The sequence below is a fragment of the Argentina anserina genome, chromosome 4 (genome assembly GCF_933775445.1).
Source record: "Argentina anserina chromosome 4, drPotAnse1.1, whole genome shotgun sequence".
In the NCBI taxonomy this organism is placed as follows: domain Eukaryota; kingdom Viridiplantae; phylum Streptophyta; class Magnoliopsida; order Rosales; family Rosaceae; genus Argentina; species Argentina anserina.
In genome coordinates this window covers 16,806,041-16,831,218 of record NC_065875.1, presented here as the reverse complement: position 1 = coordinate 16,831,218, position 25,178 = coordinate 16,806,041, and the positions used below count along the sequence as shown (strand labels likewise).

Sequence of the window (25,178 nt, the reverse complement as noted above, 5' to 3'; positions counted from 1 at the left end):
CGAAAAGTTGTCATTGAAATCGAGAGTATGCTGACTTTCTTTTTCAAATCTGTGTCTTTAATTTACTAATTGTGATACCCTGCAAAAAAACATGTATCCTAGATCGAGATTAGTATTTTTAGCGATATAAAAGACGATTTACGTGATTTATATCAGGGATGAGTTTCATATAATACTGACTTGTTTTAGCCTAGCTATATTACTTACTAACTAATTCTAATAGATAAAGAGAAAATTGTTACAATTAACAACCACTTAAGCCCCTTTACTGACTTCTCAGTATACCGAGACTTTTCAGTTGGTATGGTTGGTAATAGACCTTTACCAATATATAATTTAGTCTCAATTATGTGGAAAACTCATACTATTTTTTTTTCTCTAAAAATAAAATTTCCTTATGATTCTCAAAGTGCAGACAAGTTCAAACAAAATTTATATAAAATGTTCATTCAACTTACTCGAAATATCTAGTGAAAGACTACAAACCCAAAAAAGGAAATCAAAAATATCAAACTATTGGTACTAATGAATCCCTTCAATCACCTATTGGTATTAAATCTATAAAAATGAACGGGTAAGATTGATACATGTAATACAAGTTTTTTTAAAAAAAATTTAATAAAAATAAAAATGTTCAGTTGGTACGATAATACCAAATTTTGTCAAAAAATAATACCATTATCATGTCAACTTCCATATATTGGCTCGGTATTACCGTACCAACACTTCAGTAGCTAATGTTAGTAACCAATTATATCTGGTTCGGTTGGTAAGTGTTGGTACGGTTTCATTTGGCTCAATAATGACAGCCCTAATTTATACAACTGATATATATTTCACTTTCTCGCATGCAATTTGTGATAAAATTAATTATCTAAATGACTGAATTTAATCAATGAAAATGCGATAGCTAGGAGAGTGTGATTAACTGATGATAGCTCTAGGTTACATGGAGTGTTATCTCAATATCTCATGATTGGCCATCATTTACAAAACTTAATCTCTATGTTCTACCTTATGCACATAGACAATTGTTATTTTGCAATTGAAATCGATATTCCGTAGTTTAAAATGTTCACTATGAAATATTTATTGATTATCTCTACTAATTTAAATTAATGTCTTAGAATTGTATCTGGTGTAATCTGTTTTTATTTACTAAATTAACAGTAGTAGGTTTAGATTGTTCGATTTGTAATCATCCATGCCTCCATGCATTTGATTCTAATTAGTTAAGAACATGAATTTGGCAGAATTGGCTCCTCTGCTAGCTAGGATTTAATTACAAATCATTCGTGCCTCCAAGAACATGAATTTTTGGTTTCTCTGCATGTCTAGATCTAATTACTGCATGAGGCAGACTAATAGAATAGACGGCCGATGTTTAACAAAACACGGACCACAAAGCCGATCGAATTAAAGGTTACCTGGAATGCCAATATGACGACTGATATTATCGATGAAGATCATCGTCAATTCGTCATCCCTGAATGCATGCACGCAGAGACAGTTGGTTTTCAGGAAGCAGCTCAAGACTTTTATAGGGCAAAGTCGCAAACCAACGCTTTCTGTTCTGCCTCTCTCAACTCCACCAATGAATGTTTCCTAACAAGCAAGGAACCTAAGAAAACCCCATCACATATATATACTGCTCTCATGATCACAGTCGATCGATCACCATTATCATGGTTTCATTTTCCACAATTTTTTAGACCACCCCACGACCACAGAAGATATTTTATAAAAGAGACGGCAGAGGTAGCTGTTGGACCAATCATTGATGTAAATCCCACTCTTTATGAGGCGCATGGCAAGAAGCAGCTGAAACTTAAATGACTGATCAGTCCAGAAAACTCAGAAACAGCTGACTCGGAGAAACAAGGAAAATCGAAAAATCGTCCTCATAATAAAAGAATAGAGCAAGCTGTTGTGCGGAAGCGGCCGTGGTGTTTCACGATCCATCTCCACAGAACGTACTGATTAAATTACCGATATCTAAATAGGCACCAACAACTTTGCTACTTCGAAGTACACAGAGCTCAGGACAAATCAATTTTTCCTTAATCACAACAACAAACTCTTATAGCATCTCTAACAACTTTGACATTATAGAGAAAAAGTACTGGTGGAATTTTATAGAATATTGGGTTTTTTCCCACTCCAACAGTTTATGCATCCTCTTATCTAAAATAGAGAATGAGATAAGCGAGAATGAGAAATTCTTCAAATTTGTAGCAACCTGCAAAATTTTGCATTTAATGCTCCTACACTATATCTAATAACTCAAGCTTTAATAACAACCAATTAAAACAATAAATAATTAGAATCATTTATTTCAAACTAACAAATTAAATATATAAAATAATTTATGGTTATAAATATATGATTATATAATATTTTATTCACTTGTAATAAATACATAAATATGCAAAATGAAGAAATTGTTAGAATTTGAGCATAAATTATTTTAGAGATTTTGATATTTGCTTCTTCATTTTAGAGAAATTTTGCCAAATCTGTTGGAGATACTCTTACTAACTTTGAAAACTCCACACTATTTTAATGACACCACGTATGAGAATTGTAGAACATGTTTGTGGATCACTCTTAGAGAAAGTCTTTTACATGCTTTCTAATTTGAATAAGTCTACGAACTTCGATATTGAGTTTGAAAATTCTTGTTATTTGGTTAATTGGTCTCCATCGACTACGTACATTTTGTTTGAAGACTCCAATTAAGGTATGGTTTGGTACTCATGTTGATTATTCTGATATTAGTTGTCTTGTTGGTTCTCATGTGAGTGATGGTGAACTTAGGTGGAGTTCGGGTATGTGGTTTTACACAAAAGTCATCGACATTAGTGTGTGTGGTATCAATCTTTATAACTCAATAATGACTCTTCACCTTTTCCAATGTGAGATTTCAAATGGCTCAAATCTAAGCCAATCAATTTCCAACAAACTCCACCTTGGCATGATTCGAGTCATTACCAATTGTCTTACGATCTGAATAGCTCAATCTCGATTACATATATCAATCGAAGTCCAAATCTTGTGTTACCCCAATCCAAATGAGAGCTCCACCAAATTTGATCGTACAAAACACAAAATCTGAAGCGTAACTTGTGCTCTGATACCAATTGTTGTGTGGAAGCGGCCAATAATCCCACACACACAGGACCAATAATGCTAATACTTCCCCCACTTTAGTCATCATGTGGAGTTTGAGTATGTGGTTTTATACAAAAGACATCGACATGTGTGTGATAGCAATCCTTATAACCCAATAATAACTCTTAATCTTTTAAAATGTGAAATTACAAATGACTCAAATTTAATCCAATCAATTTCTAACCAACTCTGTGATTTCGGAGAAGAAAATTAACTCCATTATATATATGAACTTGTGGTTATGCATTGCATGGGAGTATGGGACCAAATAAATTAAGCAACCATATGAGCAGTAGTTTCAACCGAAAAGATAGAAGTGAAATTTGATCAAGGAGGGTTGCAAACTTGCAATTTGGTACTGAGCAATCTGAGCCTGAACTTTTTCGTCCACACATGGATTTTTATATGGTCAGAATTGCTCGTGCCAAAGCTTCGATCGTCATCACCATCAGTACTGTATGGTACGCATTTCAATTCCTGCTTCTCTTTTGAGTATGCTGGTTTCGTTCAGATTCAGTGGGCTACTCTAGCTAGCAGATGACATATAATTATATATCCCATACTTTGATACTCAGCTCATATATACAACTTGATTGATTGTATATATCGTTTCTTTCCTACGTTACACAACTTTCACAGGTACGTACGCAACATGTAGCAATCATCCTATAAACTCGCGCGCGGAGATAGTAATGAATCCAAAAAACGTAAATTTGCTCAACTTGAATTCTTGGTTCGGTGCCTGCTTACATACGGATGGCATCGAGATCAGTTGGGGACATAATGTGATCGAACAATGGATCATGAGTGAGAATGACTAGTAGTACCCAAGAGTGTCTCCTTTCGATCTGTTGACTATTGAAAAGTGGCTCCTCATTCCTCAACATATATAGCATTAAGGTTTCAAAACAATACGTATCAAACGACTGCTGTATATATTGCGCGCTGCATATATTGACCTGCTCTATCTCTGCTGACCAATTATATATCTATTACTAGCACATGTTGTAGCACGCACACAATCACCAGGAGGTTGTGCAATAGAAGTTTCCTGTATATCATTCCGCCTAAAGGTTTAGTACTGTTCACCTGGTAAGAAATCAAATAAGTCAATGAGGGAGGAACCGCTGTAAGAAACAATTGAAGAGAGTGGACAGTGTTATGGTCAATATATCAATTAGTATTGCATATCCCGAATTGTTACGTAATAGACCACATGAATTTTGCCGTGATGTCATAAGATTAATGTTAAAAGTAAAGAGTCATATATCAGTTGGTTGGAAAGAGATGAAAACAACCTATTCTTTTTTGGTAGCCACAACAGAGGAAAATGCCAATAACAAATCTACAAACGGACATGTTAAGGACTAATGGCACGCATGATTAAGAAAATATCCTTGTCGAAGAAAACATCATTTCCTTGTCAATATTTCATGTCTAACAAACCAACTGCATGGCCTTAAACCAACAGAAAAACATAAACTCAATAAAGGAGCATTCCCACATTAGGGAACAAGTACTGTGTAATTCTTCAATCTTTATATTCCAACACCACTCTCAAGTCAAATGTTACAATGAATCATTTCCAATTGCACGCCCTATAAAGCCACGATTACCACGTACAAATGGAACCATCCACAGTGGCAAGTATTCAAGTAAAAACGCTATCATTCCCCATAAATCTATGACCATAAAAGGGGAAAGGGTATCAACTGTAATGAATGAAAGCTAGCATAATGAGATTTTTGAGATTCTCTAGTCTGCCAACTGTGTCAGGCGGTGAATGGTGCCTCTTGCAACCCTGTTACCAGGATCAATCCTCAGAACAGTCCTCAGATCTTCAGCCCCAAGTTTGTACTTTTCCATACTCTCATACAAGAGGGCACGCTGTACGAGAACAGACACATTTGCATCATCTTTTTCTAGAACCTGCATAGGATGAACACATATGTGACCTCTCCCTTCTATAGAGATGTGAAGAACAAGGAAAACCATAATTTGATTGAATCAAGCTTATCAGCAATGTAAAAAAGCCACAAATCTGCTAATATGAATGTGACCCCTTAAATTAGCATGTTCTTAAGAAAGAATCAGTAATGATTCTGTTACACGTGATTTAAATATCAAACCAAAACAGGTATTGAAAACGAAATGCCTTTTGATACGAAAAACGTTCCCTTCCATCACAAGGTTACACAGCAAAACCTGATCTTCAAGTGGGCTTTTTCGAAATTTAGAACACATGATCACTACGCAAACAAGTCCAGCATCTGATAGACTAAGGCTATCTTTGGTCTTTTACTGCAGTGGAAATTAAACCTAGGATCTTCTATTCTGCAGCAAAACCATGGCATTGCACATGAGTCCTTTTGTGCTAACATTCCCTTACCTTACTTCCATAATTCTAATTGCTATTAAGGAAAGGGCAGCTTACTCAAATGTGATATAGCATTTTGCAGTTATTAAACATTGCGACAATAGCATCAACAAAAAGATCCAATCATCAAACCGCATGCATTCCACAATATGAGAAAGTAAACTATTAAAGGAGACTTATAAACTGCATGAACAAGAATCACAATACCTTTGTGCAGTCTGCCACTGCTTTCTTGTACTCCCCAACTTCTTTATAACACGAAGCTCTGCTTGACAATACGTCCGACAGAGCAGACCTATCAGCCGCCTTCTCAAGAAGCACTACAGCCCAAGACAGCCACTTAATAGCATCCGGATACTGCCCCTGCTTGTAATTATCCATTCCCTTACTCTTTGCTCTAGAAGCAGACACCCCAGCCGGAGGAGGTGGAAGACCCTCAAGCTCGGTTGTGGAGCCACCCACATCATCCACTCCACCTCCAAACTCGGTCCCCCAATCATCAATTCCCGACGATTGCTCTGCTCCAACTCCACTACTTGCCACTCCCGAACCCGAGGATGTAGGAAAGAACATGTCAAGCGGATCACTGCTAGTAGACTGCACAGGATTCTGCTTAGCAGAAGCCCCAAAGTCACCAAAACCCGAAAACGAATCCGGCCCCATAAAACTATTGCCACTAGCCGGAAATGCACTAGTACTACTCGGTTTTGTAGCATTCTGGAAGTCCCCAAATGCACTAGTACTGCTCGGTTTCGGAGCATTCTGGAAATCCCCAAATGCATCATCAACAACACTAGTCTTACTCTTATTGCTCCCTTTACTCGCCGCCGCAGTGTTCATACCACCAGCTGGTTTCGAAGCAAGATCAACCAAAGAACCAAATGGGTCCTTCATAGACCCAATGCCACCGCCACCAGAACTGCCCATATTTCGCAGCGGCGGGCCTCCAATGCCGCCGGAACTCTTAGCACTACTAGCATTGAACCCACTATTGATATTACTACTACCATTTTTGTTATTATTATTGACCTTATTACTACCCCAATTAATACCACTCTGGCCGGAACTAGCTCCGGCGGTGGTTTTGGGCAGCGAATCAGCGACATTTCCCATGGAAAACGAGGCCTTGTTTGCATTCTTCAAAGGAACGTTGGTGTTACTAACCTTGCCGCCCATGGCGGAGCTGACCAGGTCGCCGAAGAGATTGGGGTTCTTGTTGACGACGGCGATGGGAGTGGCGGAGGCGGAAGGGGCGGAGGAGGCCCAGCTCTTGCCGAAGATGTCGCCGACCATGGAGGTGGGGCCGTTGAGAGGGGTGGTCTGGGCCGGGGCGGGTTGGTGGGTCCATGAGGAGGAGGAGGAGGAGGTCTTGTTGGGTTGCCAGGCGGGTTTGGATGGGGTGGAGGAGGAGGAGGTTTTGTTCTTTTGGTCGTTGAGGGATCTGGGGCGGTTGGATCCGAGACCCAGATCGAAATCGAAATTGGAATTCATAGGGGGATTGATTGGGTTTTGTTTTTTGGGGGGATGAAATATGGAATCAAGAAATGAGATGGAGATCTGAGGAAGCAGAAGGTGGAGAGAGAGGCAGTGCTTAATTGACGAAGGAGACGGAACGAAACACGCAGGAGCTTTAGCTTTTGTCGATGTTATTATTAAGGTGGTCAGTGCCACTTTTCTATTTTGGGTCTGGATGAATTGGGGTAAAAGAATTTTATTGTTCTTTTCAACTTACAGTACTTGGGTGCTGTTAAAATGTGGCTGTTCTACTTCTAACTGGGGGTGGCGCTTCCCACCGAAAAACCAAAAACCGAACTGAAAAACCGAACTGAAGTCGTAAAAAAATTGAACTGAACCGAAATTTAGAAAATCGAACCGAACTGAAAAATCAAACTATTCATAAAACAATGTCGTTTTACGTTTATCTTACTGAATATTTAATTTGATTAATGTGATTTTAGGTTTATATCATATATAATTACATGTTTCTCTTTTGTAGTGTTATATATGTATATATAATCATCTATGTATATATATGTATGCCCGTATATGTATGTTTTAAATAAGTTTGCTAAAAGAACATTTATATATATATATATATATATATATTTGTGTGTGTGTAAGTATTAAATCCGCCTCAATATGAAACAATTATATGAAAGAAACTTCTCGGGATCGATCGACACTAGTCAATATGATTGATATATATATATATACTGACCCTGTAAAAATTTCATCTAATTCGTACCTCGTTTGACAGTCGGAATTTCCGGTAAACCGAAAACAACACTAATATGTCATAAGGGAAGACTCATTACCAAAATGCGAACACCAAAAGTCATTTGCATATCTGAAATCACCTAATTTTTGTCACCAATTGTGTGTGGTTGTACCAAGACAACCCATTTGGCAAAACCCCGGTCAATGAGGATTTTAATATGTCAAAACACCTATTTTTTAGTTGACCGTTGGTACGAACGGTCAAACCATGTCCAAAACATACCGAATTTTTACGGGGTCCGATCACATATGCTGGTGTCGATCGACCATATTTCGAACTAGAGTTGGCGATCGCCTAAGTGTCAACTAATGTATCATAACATTTATATTAGGTTTAAAATAAAACTATCGCATTATGAAGCAGCAATATGAAGGAAAATTCTCGGGATCGATCGATACCAGCCAATCTGATCGGTATATATATTTAGTGACCCTATAAAAATTTCATATAATTCGGACCTCGTTTGACCGTCGGCATTTTCGGTAAATCGAACACACCACTAATATGCCCTAAGAGATGATTTATTACAAATATGTGAACGCTGAAACCCGTTTGTATATATTAAATCACCTAATTTTGTTAACTATTGTGCGTGAGCGCACTGAAGAAATCTATTTGGTAAAGACCCGGTCAATGGAGTTTCACTATGTCAAAACACATTTTTTTTAGTTGACCGTAGGTGTGGACAGTCAAACCATGTCCAAAATAGACGAAATTGTTACAAGTTCTCTAAATATATATAACGATCACATCTACTGGTGTTGATCGAACATACTTCGAACTTAGGTTTTCAATCGCTGAAGTGTCCAGTAATGTATTATAACCTTTATATTAGGTTTATAATAAAACTATCGCATTATGAAGCGACTATATGAATGAAACTTCTCATAATCGATCGACACCTTCCGATGTGATCGGTATATATATTTAGTGATCATTTTAAATCTGCATCCAATTCGGACCTCGTTTAACCGTCGGAATTTCCGGTAAACAAAAAACAACACTAATATGCTCTAAGGGGGGACTCATTACCAAGATGCGAATGCGGAAAGTTGTTTACATATTTGAAATCACATAATTTTTGTCTTCGATTGTGCGTGGTCGCAACGAGTAAACTCATTTGGCAAAACCCCGGTTAATGAGGTTTTATTATGTGAAAACACATCTTTTTTGGTTGACCGTTGGTACGGACGGTCAAACCATGTTCAAAATGGATGAAATTTTTACATAGTTCCTAAATATATATATCGATCACATCTATTGGTGTCGATCGAAAATATTTCGAAACTAGGATTTATTTGTGACTTTTTTTAGAATGTTTTATAATAATTCTTTTATTGTTTAAAACCATTAAATTAGAATATTATATATTTTTTCTACACAAACCCGCAAGGCTCGTTGACGAGCCATAGATTCAGTCCGGTTTAAAAAAAAATCAAAAAACCTTCTTTTTTTTTAAGAAAAAAAACCGAAAAATCGAACCGAACCGAACGGTTTGGTTTTCAGTTTGGTTTATTGGAGAACCGCAAACCGAACCGAACCGAACTTCAATTTCAATTCAGTTTTCGGTTTGAGCCCAAAACTAAACCGTTTGGACCGAATTTCACCCCTACTTCTACCACATATTTCACTATTTTCTTCAACTTCACTCTTAGGAAGAGGAGATTTGTTCACAAAACCAAATGATTGCAACATGATCAGACAGTTGCAACTCACAACTGCTCATTTACGAATGGGAGGATTCATGTGTTTGAACGAAATGATCAATGATCGAAACATAATCGAAATTGAACTTGAAAAACGATTAGAACCTGCACTTGACGAATTGGGGATTGATGGCACTAACTCTACCAAGTTTGAGAATCCTATGCAATGTCAAACATTAACCAAAAAACGCCATTGTGTGGAGAATAAATAGGGCTCGTCAACGGGCTGGGTTTTAGTACATTTAAATAAGTGATGGACCGGGTCGGGCCGGGTATTTTCACAAATATGAAGATCCAAGCCCGCCCACCTAAAACGGGCCTTGCAGGCTTGTATTAGAAAAAAATAACATAATACTTTTATTTAAAAGTTTGGAACAATAAAATAATTATTAGAAAACATTCTAAAAAAAAAGTCACAAATAAATTCTAGTTTCGAAATATTGTCGATCGACGCCAATAGATGTGATCGATATATATTATTAGGGACCCTGTAAAAATTCCGTCCATTTTGAACATGGTTTGACCGTTCGTACCTATGGTCAACAAAAAAAAGGTGTTTTGACATAGTAAAACCTCATTGACCGGAGGTTTGCCAAATGAGTTTCCTCGTTGCGACCACGCACGATCGGTGACAAAAATTAGGTGATTTCAAATATGTAAACATGTTTTGGCATTGGCATCTTGGTAATGGGTCATCCCTTAGGCATATTAGTGGTGTTTTTGGTTGACCAGAAATTCCGACGGTCAAACGAGGTCCGAATTTGATGAAATTTTAAAATGGTCACTAAATATATATACCGATCACATCGGAAGGTGTCGATCGATTATGAGAAGTTTCATTCATATAGTCGCTTCATAATGCGATAGTTTTATTATAAACCTAATATAAAAGTTATAATACATTACTGGACACTTCAGCGATTGAAAACCTAAGTTCGAAGTATGTTCGATCAACACCAGTAGATGTGATCGTTATATATATTTAGAGAACTTGTAACAATTTCTTCTATTTTGGACATGGTTTGACTGTCCGCACCTACGGTCAACCAAAAAAAGTGTTTTGACATATTAAAACCCCCATTGACAGGGGCTTTGTCAAATGAGTTTTCTTGGTGCGATTGCGCACGATTAGTGGAAAAAATTAGGTGATTTCAGATATGTAAACGGTTTTCGGTGTTCGCATCTTGGTAATAGGCATTCCCTTAGAGCATATTAATGGTGTTTTTGGTTTAACGAAAATTTCAACGGTTAAATGAGGTCTGAATTTGATGAAATATTTACAGGGTCACTAAATATATATACTGATCACATCGTCTAGTGTCGATTGATCCCAAGAAATTTCCTTCATATAGTAGCTTCACAATACGATAGTTTTATTATAAACCTAATATAAAGATTATGATACATTAGTAGACACTTAGGCGATTAACACCAGCATGTGATCGGTATATATATTTAGGGACCTCGTAAAAATTTCGTCCATTTGGACATGGTTTGACCATTCGTATCTACAGTAAAAAAAAAGGCATTTTGACATATTGAAACCTCATTGACCAGGACTTTGTCAAATGAGTTTTCTCAGTGCGACCACGCACGATAGATAACAAAAGTTAGGTGATTTCATATATGCAAACGGCTTTCGGCGTTCACATCTTTGTAATGGTTTATCCTCTAGGGCATATTAGTGGTGTTTTCGATTTACCGGAAATTCCGACGGTTAAACAAAGTCCGAATTAATTGGATGAAATTTTTACAGGGTCACTAAATATAAGTACTGATCATATCGGCTAGTGTCGATTAATCCCGAGAAATTTCCTTCATATTGTCAGTTCATAATGCGATAGTTTTATTTTAAACCTAGTATAAAAGTTATAATACATAGTGGACACTTCGGCGATCGACAACTCCAGTTCTAAATACAATTGATGGAGACTAGCAGATGTGATCGGTATATATATTTAGAGACCCCGTAAAAATTTTGTCCATTTTGGACATAATTTGACCGGCCGTACCTACGGTCAACAAAAAAAGACAGTTTGACATTTCTAAACCCCATTGACTGGTACTTTGCCAAATGAGTTTCCTCCGTGCAACCACTCACAATCGGTGACAAAAATTAGATGATTTCAGATATGCAAACGGCTTTCGACGTTCGCATCCTGGTAATGGGTCATCCCTTAGGGTATATTAGTGGTGTTTTCGGTTTACCGAAATTCTGACGGTCAGAATTAGATGAAGTTTTAACAATGTCCCTAAATATTAGTACCGATAACATCAGCTGATGTCGATTAATCCCGAGAAGTTTACTTCATATAGTTACTTTATAATGCTAAAATTTTATTTTAAATCTAGTATAAAGTTATAATATAAAGAAATATAAAATTTTAAATCTAATATTATTAACATATATGATATTTTATGTATAATTATTACTAAAAAAGACATAACTGATATATATATATATAATATATATATTATATGCATGTATAATATATTATTTCTTAGCGGGCTTTTACTTGCGGCCTGTTAGGCTTTCTCGCAAGCCGGGTCGAGTAAAACCCATCGGGCTTAGGGCCTTCACAGGCTTTTCAGATCCGCGGGCTAATAGTGACTCCTTCAACCAAAACGAAAAAGGGCCAAAGACAGACAGAATACTTGGATGAATGAAGCAGGAAAAAGAAGACCTTCATAATTTGAGGACGAGTGCTTAAAATGCCAAGCTACAAATCTGAGATACACTATCCCAAATCTTTTACCTTACTACTCCTGATTTCATGGACCTTGCACCTACTGAAAGTAGAAACAACTCAAACAAGTGCCTTTCCACATCTACCAACGCCTAAAAACAAGTATCATATCACTCCAACTCTACCAACTTAATATGTACTACCCAACAAGCTACTTGCAGATGAGGTTGAGTCCTCGTTCCCAACACTGAGACTCCCCACACTGCCTGTTGCTGAAGAGCTTATTTCCAACATGTGTGTGGAAGACTAATTAATGGAAAGAAGCAAGGCAACCGAATGTTATACAATTGGAAAAAACTAATGATCAATCTTCATATAGTAGTCTTGGTGATTCTTGATGCATAACTCAACAAACATGAAGAAAAAGACAGACATTGTTTGACAGAGAATTTTTTTGAAGATTCAACACAAATATTCAAAAGTTGTAATCGCATAGTGATGATATTTATTTGCTAATGTAAATATACCAACATGCAAATTCATCGGTAGAAATAAGACTGGAAATTCTGAGACTGGCATTTAAATCCTAAACATCCCTCATATAGAACTCTTCTTGAGATGGTTGCTGCATAGGCCCTCTCTGATCCTGAACCATGTCCTAGTTTTGCTCCGGCAGTCTTCTTTCAACTGGCATTTCTTCGCGGCGCCTATCATGACGCGGGCGAGACTTGTTACGATTGTTATTTTTGTGCTCATTGAACCTATACTGGGGCCTAGGGATGACTTTCCCATCGATATACAGATCACCTATAATCCATCAAAGAAACAAATGTAAACTACAAGGAAAAAGAACCACAATTTGGAAACTGCATGCTATTCAAACTGAACATTCTCAAGCGCTTTCTAAAGGTTTAGACAATACCAACCTCCATAATCTTTTTTGGGCACATCAAGGTACGAATCTGGCAAAATCCAGATAACATCAGGCGCACCTACCCAAAACAGAAGAGAATATGCAATCAGAAATCAAAGCTGATATCTTTAGCACATCCATGAATTAGCCATCATCTCCATTCATATATAGCATAATCCAAAACCAATAAAACTCAAAAACACCTAGCATATAATAGAATTCAAACACAGAGCCTTAACTTTTACAAACAACTATACTTTAAATCTTAAACTCTACACCCTCATCACATTGCAAACCAATCAAACACTCTAAATATGATATAAGCAATGCACAAAGCAATTCAAGTACATTCCCAAAATCTTAAACCCTACTCAGCCAACCATTACCCTTAAGCTTATTAGAGTCCTCTTCGGAAATCAAAGCCCCAAATCCAGTATACGTCGTTGTCGAAACAGAGTATATCTTCTTCCTAGCCTCCTCCTCACTACAACAAACATACAAAAACCCACAAAACATCAAAAACCCACAAAACCCGAAACACACAAAACGGGTCAAGACCCGAACCTTCCAACGACAGTAGCTAGGGTCTTGACGTATCTGTCGATCATCTCCTGCTCTGATGGCTTAGGGTCCTTGAAATCGAGGACGATGAGCCAGTGCTCGTAGTCGCAGCCGTCGAGGAGGATGGTCTCCTTCGGCGGGCGGTTGTTCCAGTTGGGGCTGGTGTCTTTGAGCGGCGAGTAGCCCGGCTCGGTAGTCTTGGAGCGGGTCGGGAGGTGGATTAGGTCTGGAACCAGATGGGGCTGTTGTGTGTTGAGAAGAGCCAAAGTGAAGCGAGAGCGAGAAGAGAATGAAGGGTTTGAACGAGCGGAGTGCGTGGTGGTGAGGGCGGTGGTGAGGGCGGTGGCTAATGTGCGGCGGACGGCGGAGTAGGCCATTGTTTTGGTTCAGAGGTCTCTCGGTGCTCTCTCGCTTTCTGAAACCCAAAGTGAACGAGGTGCAAGTTAGATAAACCCATAAACCCGAGAAGTTACGACATGTCGTATTAATAAATGGTGCTTGTGTATTTTCTTTATTTCGATTGGTAAAGAGCTATAGGCTTCTTTGGTTTAAAAATTTATCCATCGGTGGTGCTAGGGCTGTCAATTTCGACACGACCCGATAACACGACTTGAAACCCGCATGAAATAAAGTGGGTTAAACCCGCACGATTAAAAAACGGGTCAGCAATAGGTCAACCCGCCATGACCCATTTAATAAACGGGTTAACCCGCTAACACGAAATGAACCCGCATGATACATTTAATAAAAGAGTCGAACTAAATTTTATATAAAATACGCGTACACAAGCTAATTAAAATGGTAATATTATATGTATATAAAATGTTAGTAAGTTTTTTCTCATTTTAAATTAGAATTTTGGGTAATACAATGAATTTTTTATTTGATTATTGTTTTAGTTAGTTATCTTATCTAAAACGACAAATATATTAATTAAATGGGTTAAACGGCAGAAACGGATAACCCGTTTAATAAATGGGTTGGGTTTGAGTTTAAATTTTTGACACGATTATTAAATGAGTTGGGTTTGAGTTTACATTTTATAACACGCGAGACACCTTGACACGACACGAACCCAACCTGACACGACCCATTAACAGCCCTAATTGGTGCATCTATCTATCCTATTATATAAAGCCAGTACTTAACAAAATCATTAAAAATTGTTTTGTCTAAAATACCATTTATATTAAAAATAATTACATAAAAAGATCATATGTTAAAATAGAAATCAAATAAGTATTTAAAAACAAAATCGAACATGACAAACTAAATATTCATCTTTATACAATAATCTGTGCAATAAATTAGCATGTGGTACGAGTCTAGTATGATTACTATGATATATTGTAATAAATTAACAATGCAGTGTTGCATAATAAGTTACCGACTAACTTGAAGTCACAATAAGAGCGAAAATTTTTCCCTCCACGGTTGTGGAGGGTCACGACACCTAATTTAATGCAGTGGCAGTCAGTCATTGATGCAGTAAAAATCAGTAAATGTTTTTCCTATAACCCTGCGTGTGGGATTCGTCCTCCACCTGATTTTCTTTGAGAAAATTACTTAATAGTACCAGACCAAATTTATAGTAGCAGAAAACTCACTTTCAATATTTTTTATACAAATTAGGACACAAGCCCAAACCCAACAACATAAAAATACAGGCTTGCCTCTGAGCCCATTTTGCAAATGACAAAAAAACAACATCGTTTCAATTAATTACGCATATGCCATTTCTATATATTTATGCTCCATCCCCAAATCGAAACCTAAAATCTGGATTTCACATTTCCTCGTCGTAGTAGCAGATAGCCCCTCACATCTTCTTCACAGATCGCTTGTCATCTTCTTCGCATCTTCAAAATCTAGATTTCACATTTCCTCGTAGTAGTAGCAGATAGCCCCTCACATCTTCAAATCGCAGTAGCCATCGTTCTTCAGATCATTATATCTCAATTGGTGAGTAGCAGATTAGTTTGATTTTCTTTGATTTCAATTTTGTTATCGGTTAATTTGAAAACTAGGCTCATGTCAATTGATTTCCATAACGATTTCACTAAATTTACAGGTATGGCAGAGCGTTTGAGGCAGTAGCAGCTTTGATTTGGTTTCACCTTAAGATTTCAAGTAGTAGTAGCCCGACGATTCAGTGGAAGTAATTCAATGGAGGGCGATGGGGTAAGCCGAAAATCTTTTAATGTTGTTTTCAGTGTCTAGAAATTGTAAGAGGAACATGTGAGGTGGTCTTTGCTAGTATTGGTTTCGAAACCCTAAGTTTCACGGAAATGATTATTCATGCTACTATGATGTTTGAGGTAGTAGCAGCTTTTTCTCTGTTACTGTGGTGATTGTGCTACTATGTTGTCAAATATGCTACTGTGTTGTCGATTGTGCTACTGATTTTGCTACTATGTTGTCGATTATGCTACTGTGTTGTCAATTGTGCTACTGATCATGCTATTGTGTTGTCGATTATGCTTCTGTGTTGTCAAATATGCTACTGTGTTGTCGATTGTGCTATTGATTTTGCTACTATGTTGTCGATTATGCTACTGTGTTGTCAAATATGCTACTGTGTTGTCGATTGTGCTACTGATTTTGTTACTATGTTGTCGATTATGCTACTGTGTTGTCAATTGTGCTACTGATTATGCTACTGTGTTGTCAATTGTGCTACTGATTATGCTACTGTGTTTTTTTTGTTACTATGGTATTTGATTATGCTACTGTGGTGTTTAATTATTGTATTGTAGTGTATACTGACATTGATCATGCTATAATGCTTTTAGGCAGTAGCATATCGTGTCAAACAGATTCGAATAAAAGCTCAAACAGGTAGAATAAAGTTCAAAAGGCAGAAAAATGATGATGAGTGCGGCATGACTGTTTACCAAGATGAGCACAGGGAAGAGCAAGACAAGGGGAAAAAGGATGAAGTGCAAGTAAAGTGTTGCATGACTGCTTTCCAAGACATATACATGATGGTATATCAGAAGCTAGATGGCAAAGAATGAAAAGCATTGATAAGGGAGTTCAAGAAGACGCCCTTCTGGAAGCTGATTGAAGTGTATCACAATAGATATGTGACTGAGAAGACAGCTAAGAAAAAAGATAAGGAGATGCAAAAATTAATCCAGTGCTTCGAGCCATCAATGAACAAGTTCAAGTTTGGAAATCAGATTTCCGAATTAACAGTATCAGATGTGGAGTTTATTCTTGTGTTTCCAAACAAAAAAACAGGGCTAATGGTGCCAAACCCATTGAATGATTCAAGAAAGCCAGACAACAATCCTATTGTGAAGACGTTTTTTGAGCATGATAGTAGGATAAAAAGAGGAGCTATATGTCGCTGCATTAACAAACAGTTGGTAGAAAAAACTCTAGAGAGGGTTGATAATCTTGTTAGTTTATTGATTTTGCATCTTTTCGTCACACTACTTTTTGCAAGCTTGGGATCGACCTTGGGGTGGAGCTACTACAAGTGCATAACCGACATCGAAACAATGAACAAGTATAATTGGGCAGCAGGTGTGAGGGACTACATGTTTCATTGTTTGAGGAATATCCCAAAAGGGAAAACCAGGCAAATCAGTGGATGTGTAACACTTATTCCGGTAAAACTCACTATTGCTACTTTTACCATTAATTTTGAATAATTGAAGTATGTTGTACTTACATCTGCATTGTTTCTTTTAGTAGTAATGGATATGCGAGAGGACTACCATACTCATTGAAATTGAAGGCAGAGAGAAGATGACTCCAGGATTCGTCAAGTGGAGTATCCCGGATTTATGCAAAACTTTGAGTAAAATGAAAACATATGAAATTGAGGTAATAACAACTGGATTTTGGAACTAACCTGAAGTATTATATATAGATCTTGGTGAATATGTGATTTGAAACTTTTATTCTTTCTAATATATTTCTATCTTTTATAGATTGATAATGCAAAAGAAATGAAAAAAACAGTTAGTATAGAAGAGAGATACAAAGATGCTGACAACGATGATGATTTTGAGACCCATCCTCCAAAGAATGCTGCTACTAGGTAGAAAAAGATAGCAAAAAGAAGGCGAGAATATAAGAATGAAGGAAGGCCAAAAAATGTTGCGCAGAAAGCTAAAACAAGACAAAGTGTTCAGAGTGCTACTGCGCAAAGTGATGAGAATGCTACTAAAGGTTTTGAGGAATTTGAATGCCTGTCACTAAGAGAATGAGTAAGTACGAAGCACAATTACATGTATAGTAGATTTAATTACATTTTAATATTCTATATATTTTACCTAATAACGTCTTTAGTTTGTTTTGGTATGTTTCACTTTCTTATGTTTTGCTCAATTTGTAATGAAAGGAAACTGAGGGTGCTAATGAGGATGGCTTTAGCTTTGACACAGTATTTGGGGGGGGGGGCGAGACAACCAGTCCGACGTAGCTGTTACTAAGAATCATGACACAGTAGCAGATGACAAGGTTTCTCCAATGATACTGACTGAGGAAGTGAATAATGCAATCGAAATAAAGGTACATAAGGTTTCTTTTTGGTATTTAGTTTCGTAAAGTTCTACATGCTTCTTTTGGTATGTTTCATTTTCTTATGTTTTGCTCAATTTGTTATTAAAAGGAAACTGAGGGTGCTAATGAGGATGACTTTAGCTTTAACATAGTATTTAGGGGGCGAGACAACCAGTCCGACGTAACAGGTGTAGAAGAAATAATGAAGAAGTTTTTCAATGAAGATGAGAAGGACGATAGAAGGTGTAGTCTAGATGACATCAATGATTGGGTGTAAATGATGGAATGTGACACGACCCGCCCCAAAAATGTACCATACTTTCGAGGCAGATCGTGCGGGGACCACTATCAAAGGAGATTTACTAAAATTTCGGCATAGTCTCTCCTGAAAGTAGCCAACCCTACCTGCACGAAAACGACACTTCTAATATCTCAAGACCACCCTGACACCTGGAGCCATCTGCTCCCCATAATTTCACATTCTCCTCAAACACAAATATATCAACAATAAAAATTATCGACCTATAACATTCATAAAGACGTCCATTACGTTATGAGACGTTAGGACACAAACCTCGATCGATCCCTGGAGCTTTCCGCTCCTCTTACCACAACCTCCCAACCCACGTTACGACCACCAAAGTCGTTATTAAACGTAATATATAATTCCCGAATAATTACTAAAATCCCGGAACTATCTAATCAATTTAGGGGATTTCCCAATCTCGAATAATCATTCGCCAAATATAAAAATAGACTAGCCTCGCTAGTCAACCTAATAACTCATAAATAAAACTGGACTAGCCCCGCTAGTCAAATTATTACTATCTGATCATTCTAGAGACCCGACTAGCCCCGCTAGTCTACATAAATAATTACAAATAGCTAGAAGCTGACTAGCCCCACTAGTCGCAACAATATAACAATATCGTACCATAGGCCCCCGGCCAAAATATATATATATATATATATATATATATATATATACCTATCAAATCTCAAGTTTTCAATACCGTCACGTCACGTTCATGGAGAGGGTATTGAAACATCCTATCCTAGCCGGCTATATATCCTCGCATCACAGGCGGCATCACCCTCCAGGCAGAAAAATGATATCATGTAACCTCGCCCCTCGGGCGGCATCGCCCTCCTGGCGGAAAAGTGATATCATGTAACCTCGCCCCTCGGGCGGCATCGCCCTCCCGGCGAAAAAGTGATATCACATAACCTCGCCCCCCGGGCGGCATCGCCCTCAAGGCGGCATCGCCTCTCAGGCGGAAAAGTATATCAGTATGCTAACATAGTCACAAGATAAATATCATTCATATCCATTGATCATGCCCACTTTTTGATGTTGCTAAGGAGAGGATACCGGATAGAATGGAATATGATTCCGTTGATCGTACCTCCTTTATAGAATTAAAAGGGAGGACACCGGAATAAGATAGAAAATCATTCTTATCCGTTGATCGTGCCCCCTTTAACTTAACAAGTTAGAGGAGAGGATACCGGATAAGAATAATTAGAACGAGTACGGTTCCCAACCGTACGTATAAATATCATCGCAAAGCAATTAAATCATATAACGCCCGAAATCACATAAATAATTATTCATGCATTCATATATTTAAATAATGTCCACTCGTAGCCAGAAACCTAGCATCAAAATTGGATACTTGCAAACGTAAACCGATATTTAATCGAAAATAATTGTGGCTGCACCCAAACCTTGTTTGGGCTGCCTACGTACCCTTTTTCGAGGGATCAAGCCATTCGTAGTTCCTTTTTTTTAACTAAAATGACTATGGACACCCAACACACCGAATTCACCAAATCACTCCTTTCGGCATTTCTAAGCCCATGCACCCTTGCACAATTAATATCGTAAACCTTACCCAACAAACACACATCAACACAACCATCATCATAATCATCAAACACCAAATATACCACAATCAAAACAATCACATTTATCCTTTTATACGGTAGTCTACATTACCCACAACATATAACGACTAATACATAGATTAATATGTCGACAAGTTCGTATCGACGAATGCTACACAAAGGGGTAACCCACTGCCCCAAAAAGGTCACCACGCACCGTCGCACGCGCCGCCACAGTGGCTGCGCGTGGGCCCCACGCGCCACCCCCACCAACCACTCCAAAACAACTCGACTTCCACATGAAAGTTATAGATCACAATAAACCAAACCTTTTTCATGACGGCGTCGGAGCCCAGATCAGCCGGGAAGTGGCCGGAAAGCACAGAAGAAGATCGGAACAGTGCACCGATTTCAAGATCACTATCTAGCCCGATTCGTCGCCCAACTCCGACTGAATCATGCCCAGAATGGAGGATCACGTCGACTCGTAGCAATCCCGAGCTCCGGAGTCGCCGGAAAACAGCCGCACGGCGGCGTTGACTTTTGCCGAAACTGGCGGTCGTTGTAGCGCCATGCACGGCGGTCGACGAGGCGTGAGACCGGTACAGATTGACTGGAAATGGCGAGACGAAGCTAACGAGACTGGTGGCGTCCCGATCCGTGGCCGGACGGCGTAGATCGCAGCCGGAGAAGAAAATCGGATTTTCGGCCATGAACAGTGGCGCGAAACCGATTTTCGAAAAAATCTTTTATTCTTTCCGATTTTCACCCCCTATTTATACTAAATTCCAAAAAGGCCCAAACGTTAATCTGATTCGTAACTTTTCCATATGAACTCCGATTTAGACATGCCGCATGTCCACGAATTCGTATCGACGAGCTCTACGACTTTCGCGAAGGAAGTTTTCTCGAGAAACTTACACATCGAAAAGTCAACTTTTAGAGTCTTCACACTTAGTACGACTCTCGTTCCGAGTAAAAGATTAAACTAATATCGCCACGAATCGTAAATGATTCGGGTCGTAACAGAATGAATTGCATTGGAAGATGGATATCTGCCACATAGCAGTGATGATGAAGATGAAGAGACAACCATGCTGTATTGGCGAAATAAATGCATGCTAAAGCAAGATATGATGGGATCAGCGATCAATAGCTGCATCGTGAAAAATAAGTTCATTGCTAAGCTTTTTTATGAGAACGAAAAACTGAAAAAGAAGTACAAGAAGTTGAAGGGGAAACTAAGGGTGAATGAAGGAGATATATGCTTGTTGAAGGATAAATTGAAGCTGAAAGATGGAAAAATCATCGCATTGGAGGAGACACTAAATGATAAAGAAGAAGAGATCCACTTGTGGAAAGACAATTTCTTAAAACTTACGAGCTACATCAAGGTGAAAAGGGTGTGAATGTGGATGGTGACGGAGCTGTGAATGCTACTGTTGTTGACAGCAAGAAGTGTGTTCAAGATGATACTATTGATGGTGCTACAAGTGCAGGTGCTACTACGGCCAAGAATGGTGATGGTGACGAAGTTGTGAATGCTACTGTTGTTGGCAGCAAGAAGTGTGTTCAAACTGATACTATTGATGGTGCTACAAGTACAGGTGCTACTAAGGCCAAGAATGGTGATGGACCTGCTACTGTTGTTGCCAGCAAGAAGTGTATTGAACCTGGTACCTCTCTGAAGACTCGATCTGTAAGAGGATCAAAGGAAGAACTGACCGGAAAGAGAAGGAGATGCAGGGCTTTAAGGTGGAGAAAGTTGTGAAAGGAAGGAAAAAGTGCAAATGAAACCGCTATTATAGTTAAGAATGTGGTGGATTAGAATCCTCTATGAAAACAATGCTACTTTGGCACATATTTTGTATTTAAAAAGAACTTGGGATATTGTAATTTGATATGACATGTTAAACACGCCGGCTATTATCTACTATATTTTGCGTTTTGAATTGTGAATTGAATACTTTCACTTGTTAATTCCAATGAGATTGGACTAGTGATGTTTAAAGCAGGTTGTGCTTTCGTAATGAAAAGCATGCACAATGTTGTTATCCTGATATCATGCTACTGACTTGTACTCTTCTAAACTTCTATTAAAGCGAGTTATTGAGTTGTAAAAATGTGTGATACTAAAGTTAAAAGGAACAAAGACCACAAGTTCTCATAAAACCAAAACAATAATCTAAACACAAGGAAAGAGACACACAAAACACGCTACAAATGAAAACATATTGATCATAACTGATGTAGCTTGTCGCTGCACCGAGAAGACCTTGCCACTACACTAAACATGCTCAAATCAATGCCAAAAAAAAACATAATTCATTAGAAACAACAATGCTAGATAGTCGCTACTACATATTTCAATATGTGTTTTAAAACTTATTCTTGTGAAAATTTGGTATACGTAATATTTACGACAGTAAATCAATGTCATCTGCTACCGCCAAATCCATGACAAAAAAAAATATTAGGTTCATCATGGAACAAAAAATAGAAAAATCTCAACAAGCTAAAGAAAGTAACATTCAAATGTAATGTCATTTCATATCACTTGCCACAGCTACACGTCGTCTCTGCTACTGCTAATGCTCCTGAATGAATATGCTACTACTCAGAAAACAAAAGTGCATGACCTGCTGTTGTGGTGACCAATTTGCTTACAACGTTGGCATTCCATCGGTCTGGTCTCTTCCCTAAACGAACAGATCCTCCTTGTCCTTGGTCTTCCAGCTGGTACTCGAGTAATAGGTGGTTGCATAGCTGAATCACCGAAGCTGCTCGTATTCGGCTTATCAAGATCCGACAGAGGATATATAGGATGCTGATGTGCACTCTTGTAAAATTCTGTCTTCCAATAATTTTCAATGTAACCATATGGTATCTGGTTTACCCTTTGCATAACTTGAACGGCATGAGAACAGGGGAAGCAACGAAACTGCCATAGAACACATGAGCAAAACCTCTCTGCCAAGTTGACCAAAATGTTGCTATCCTCTGTAGAAACCTCAAAGATTTCATTAGTTGACTGACTTACTTTCTAATGCCTCCTTGTTTAAACCTCTTTGACAACTTTTTGTCCATTTTGGGACACAAAACACTCTTCCAAGTAGCAGACTTAGCCCGCCTAGCTAGAAAATTTTCCATAACCCTCACACGGATGGATTCAAGCAACTAAGGGAGTGGCATGCATCTCTCATCTCTAAGGCATGCATCTCTCATCTCTAATCATGTTATTAAAGCTCTCTGCCAGGGCATTGCTCATTTCACCACACCTCTTCCCAGGGAAGAAGGCAATAGCATAATTTTCAGAGAACAAATTGGTAAGAAAGGACTCACCCTGCTTAAGGCTTTGCCTTTTGAACTCCTCCATCCTTTCATTAAAGAGATCAATGGTGCGGACATATGCACACTGTTGGAACAATCGAAAAATTTGTTTCTTGAAAGTAGCACCAAAGGAGCTTGGATACATGCCGTTAAGGTTGTCTTTCAAATGCTTGATGCGGTAAGAGTGAGGCGTGCCTGGGAAGACTTATTTCACAGCATCCAAAAAACTAGTCCCGCGGTCTGACATGAACACAAAATGATGGTAGTCATCTGCCAATATGATAGCTAATTGTTCAGCAAACCAGTTACAGTTTTCTTTGTTCTCAGAGTCGACAATAGCGAAAGCAAATGGAAAAACATCTGCAAAATAACAACCGAATATTTGATGAAACATAGGTAGAAAACATGATAACTGCTACTACCATAAAATGCTATTGACACTGCTACTAAGCCAGGCACAAAGTATATCTGGCAATGCATGCAAAAGGAAAAAAGGCTGCTACTATAAGGTAAAAGGAAATTATGATAGCAAAGCCTGTTACAATGAAAAAATATGATATTGTAAGGTAGAGAATGTGCAATACAAAATTGCACATTAAAAAAATGCCTGCTAATGTCAGGGTCACATAACACAAGTAACATAAAATTTTTTAAACCAATCTACGACTACATAGAGATACAACAACAGATCAAATAATTATATCAAAATTAAAAGCTTGACAATAAGTTTGCTTACCTTTGTTCTCTGTCTTTGCACAAGCACTTAGCATAACACCCTTTTAATAAAAGTACCATCAAGAAACAACATTGGCCGACAATACTTGAATCCCTTTATGCTAGCTGTATAAGATATGAACAATCGTTGAAAACGACATTCCTTAGAGTCAAGGATGCAATATGAGTTTGGGTTTGTTCTCTTCAGTGTGTTGATATACCAAGGTAGTAGAGCATATCCAAGGGCCTCATTACCATTCAAAAGATGTTGAGCAGACTCCTTGCCTCTATAGGCCATGTAATAGGGAATCACCAATCCAAAATCATGCTTGAAGTGGCTTATAATTTCTTTCGGCTTAATCATAGGATCAGATTTCACTTTCTCAACAATTATATTGGAAATTACTTTGGATCCTAGCGTCATATGCTTTTGTTGCCGCACAACACCAATACAAGAATATTTATCTACCAATTTTTTGATGTGGAAATAACCAGTAGCCTTATCTAACGAAGCATATATATACCATTCACACCCATCTGAATCCTTCTTAGAACAATTGGCACTGATGCGAAACTTGGAAATTTTTGGCATAGGTAAACTGAAATCCTTTCTCCACTGCATATTTACAAAGTGCGTCCCTAAATTCAGTAGCTCCCCCAATGAAGACTTGACCAATTCTATTAATATTGGCACTCCATTCACTCGAGATATACTTTCTTTTAGAGTTGATGCTAACAAAATTCGCAACTATCATGTTATCATTATTTTCACAGTTGGAATCATCACTACTCAAACAATCATCAACATGTTTAGTGATGGTATCAACACTCACAACATTACTATTTTCGACCATATCAGAAGACTAGGGCTGAGCATATATCGGGTCGGGTCGGTTTTAGGCCCAAACCGAAGTCACACCACTTTATAACGGTTTCTTGGAAAATGAAACCATAATCGAGTATAAATGGGTTGGGCCTAGGGGTGGACACGGGTCCATTCGGTTCGGTTTTGGACAAAACCCATAACCCAACCCAAATT

The 25,178-nt window shown here is 38.1% G+C and overlaps 2 protein-coding genes across 2 annotated transcripts; both read right to left on the bottom strand.

Annotated features, from left to right (window-relative positions):
- Positions 1-4,688: 4,688 nt before the first annotated feature.
- On the bottom strand, positions 4,689-7,173 carry LOC126790639 (uncharacterized). Its single transcript, XM_050516962.1, has 2 exons — positions 5,756-7,173; positions 4,689-5,100 (listed from the first exon to the last, which is right to left on the bottom strand). The coding sequence occupies exons 1-2, from the start codon at positions 7,037-7,039 to the stop codon at positions 4,927-4,929; spliced, it is 1,458 nt and encodes a 485-aa protein (XP_050372919.1). The 5' UTR covers positions 7,040-7,173; the 3' UTR covers positions 4,689-4,926.
- A 5,416-nt stretch (positions 7,174-12,589) lies between these two features.
- LOC126791155 (multiple organellar RNA editing factor 3, mitochondrial) lies at positions 12,590-14,113 on the bottom strand. Its single transcript, XM_050517564.1, has 4 exons — positions 13,697-14,113; positions 13,519-13,616; positions 13,146-13,211; positions 12,590-13,026 (listed from the first exon to the last, which is right to left on the bottom strand). Exons 1-4 carry the CDS (start codon positions 14,068-14,070, stop codon positions 12,878-12,880), a joined length of 687 nt encoding a protein of 228 aa, XP_050373521.1. The 5' UTR covers positions 14,071-14,113; the 3' UTR covers positions 12,590-12,877.
- Between the last annotated feature and the right edge of the window lie 11,065 nt (positions 14,114-25,178).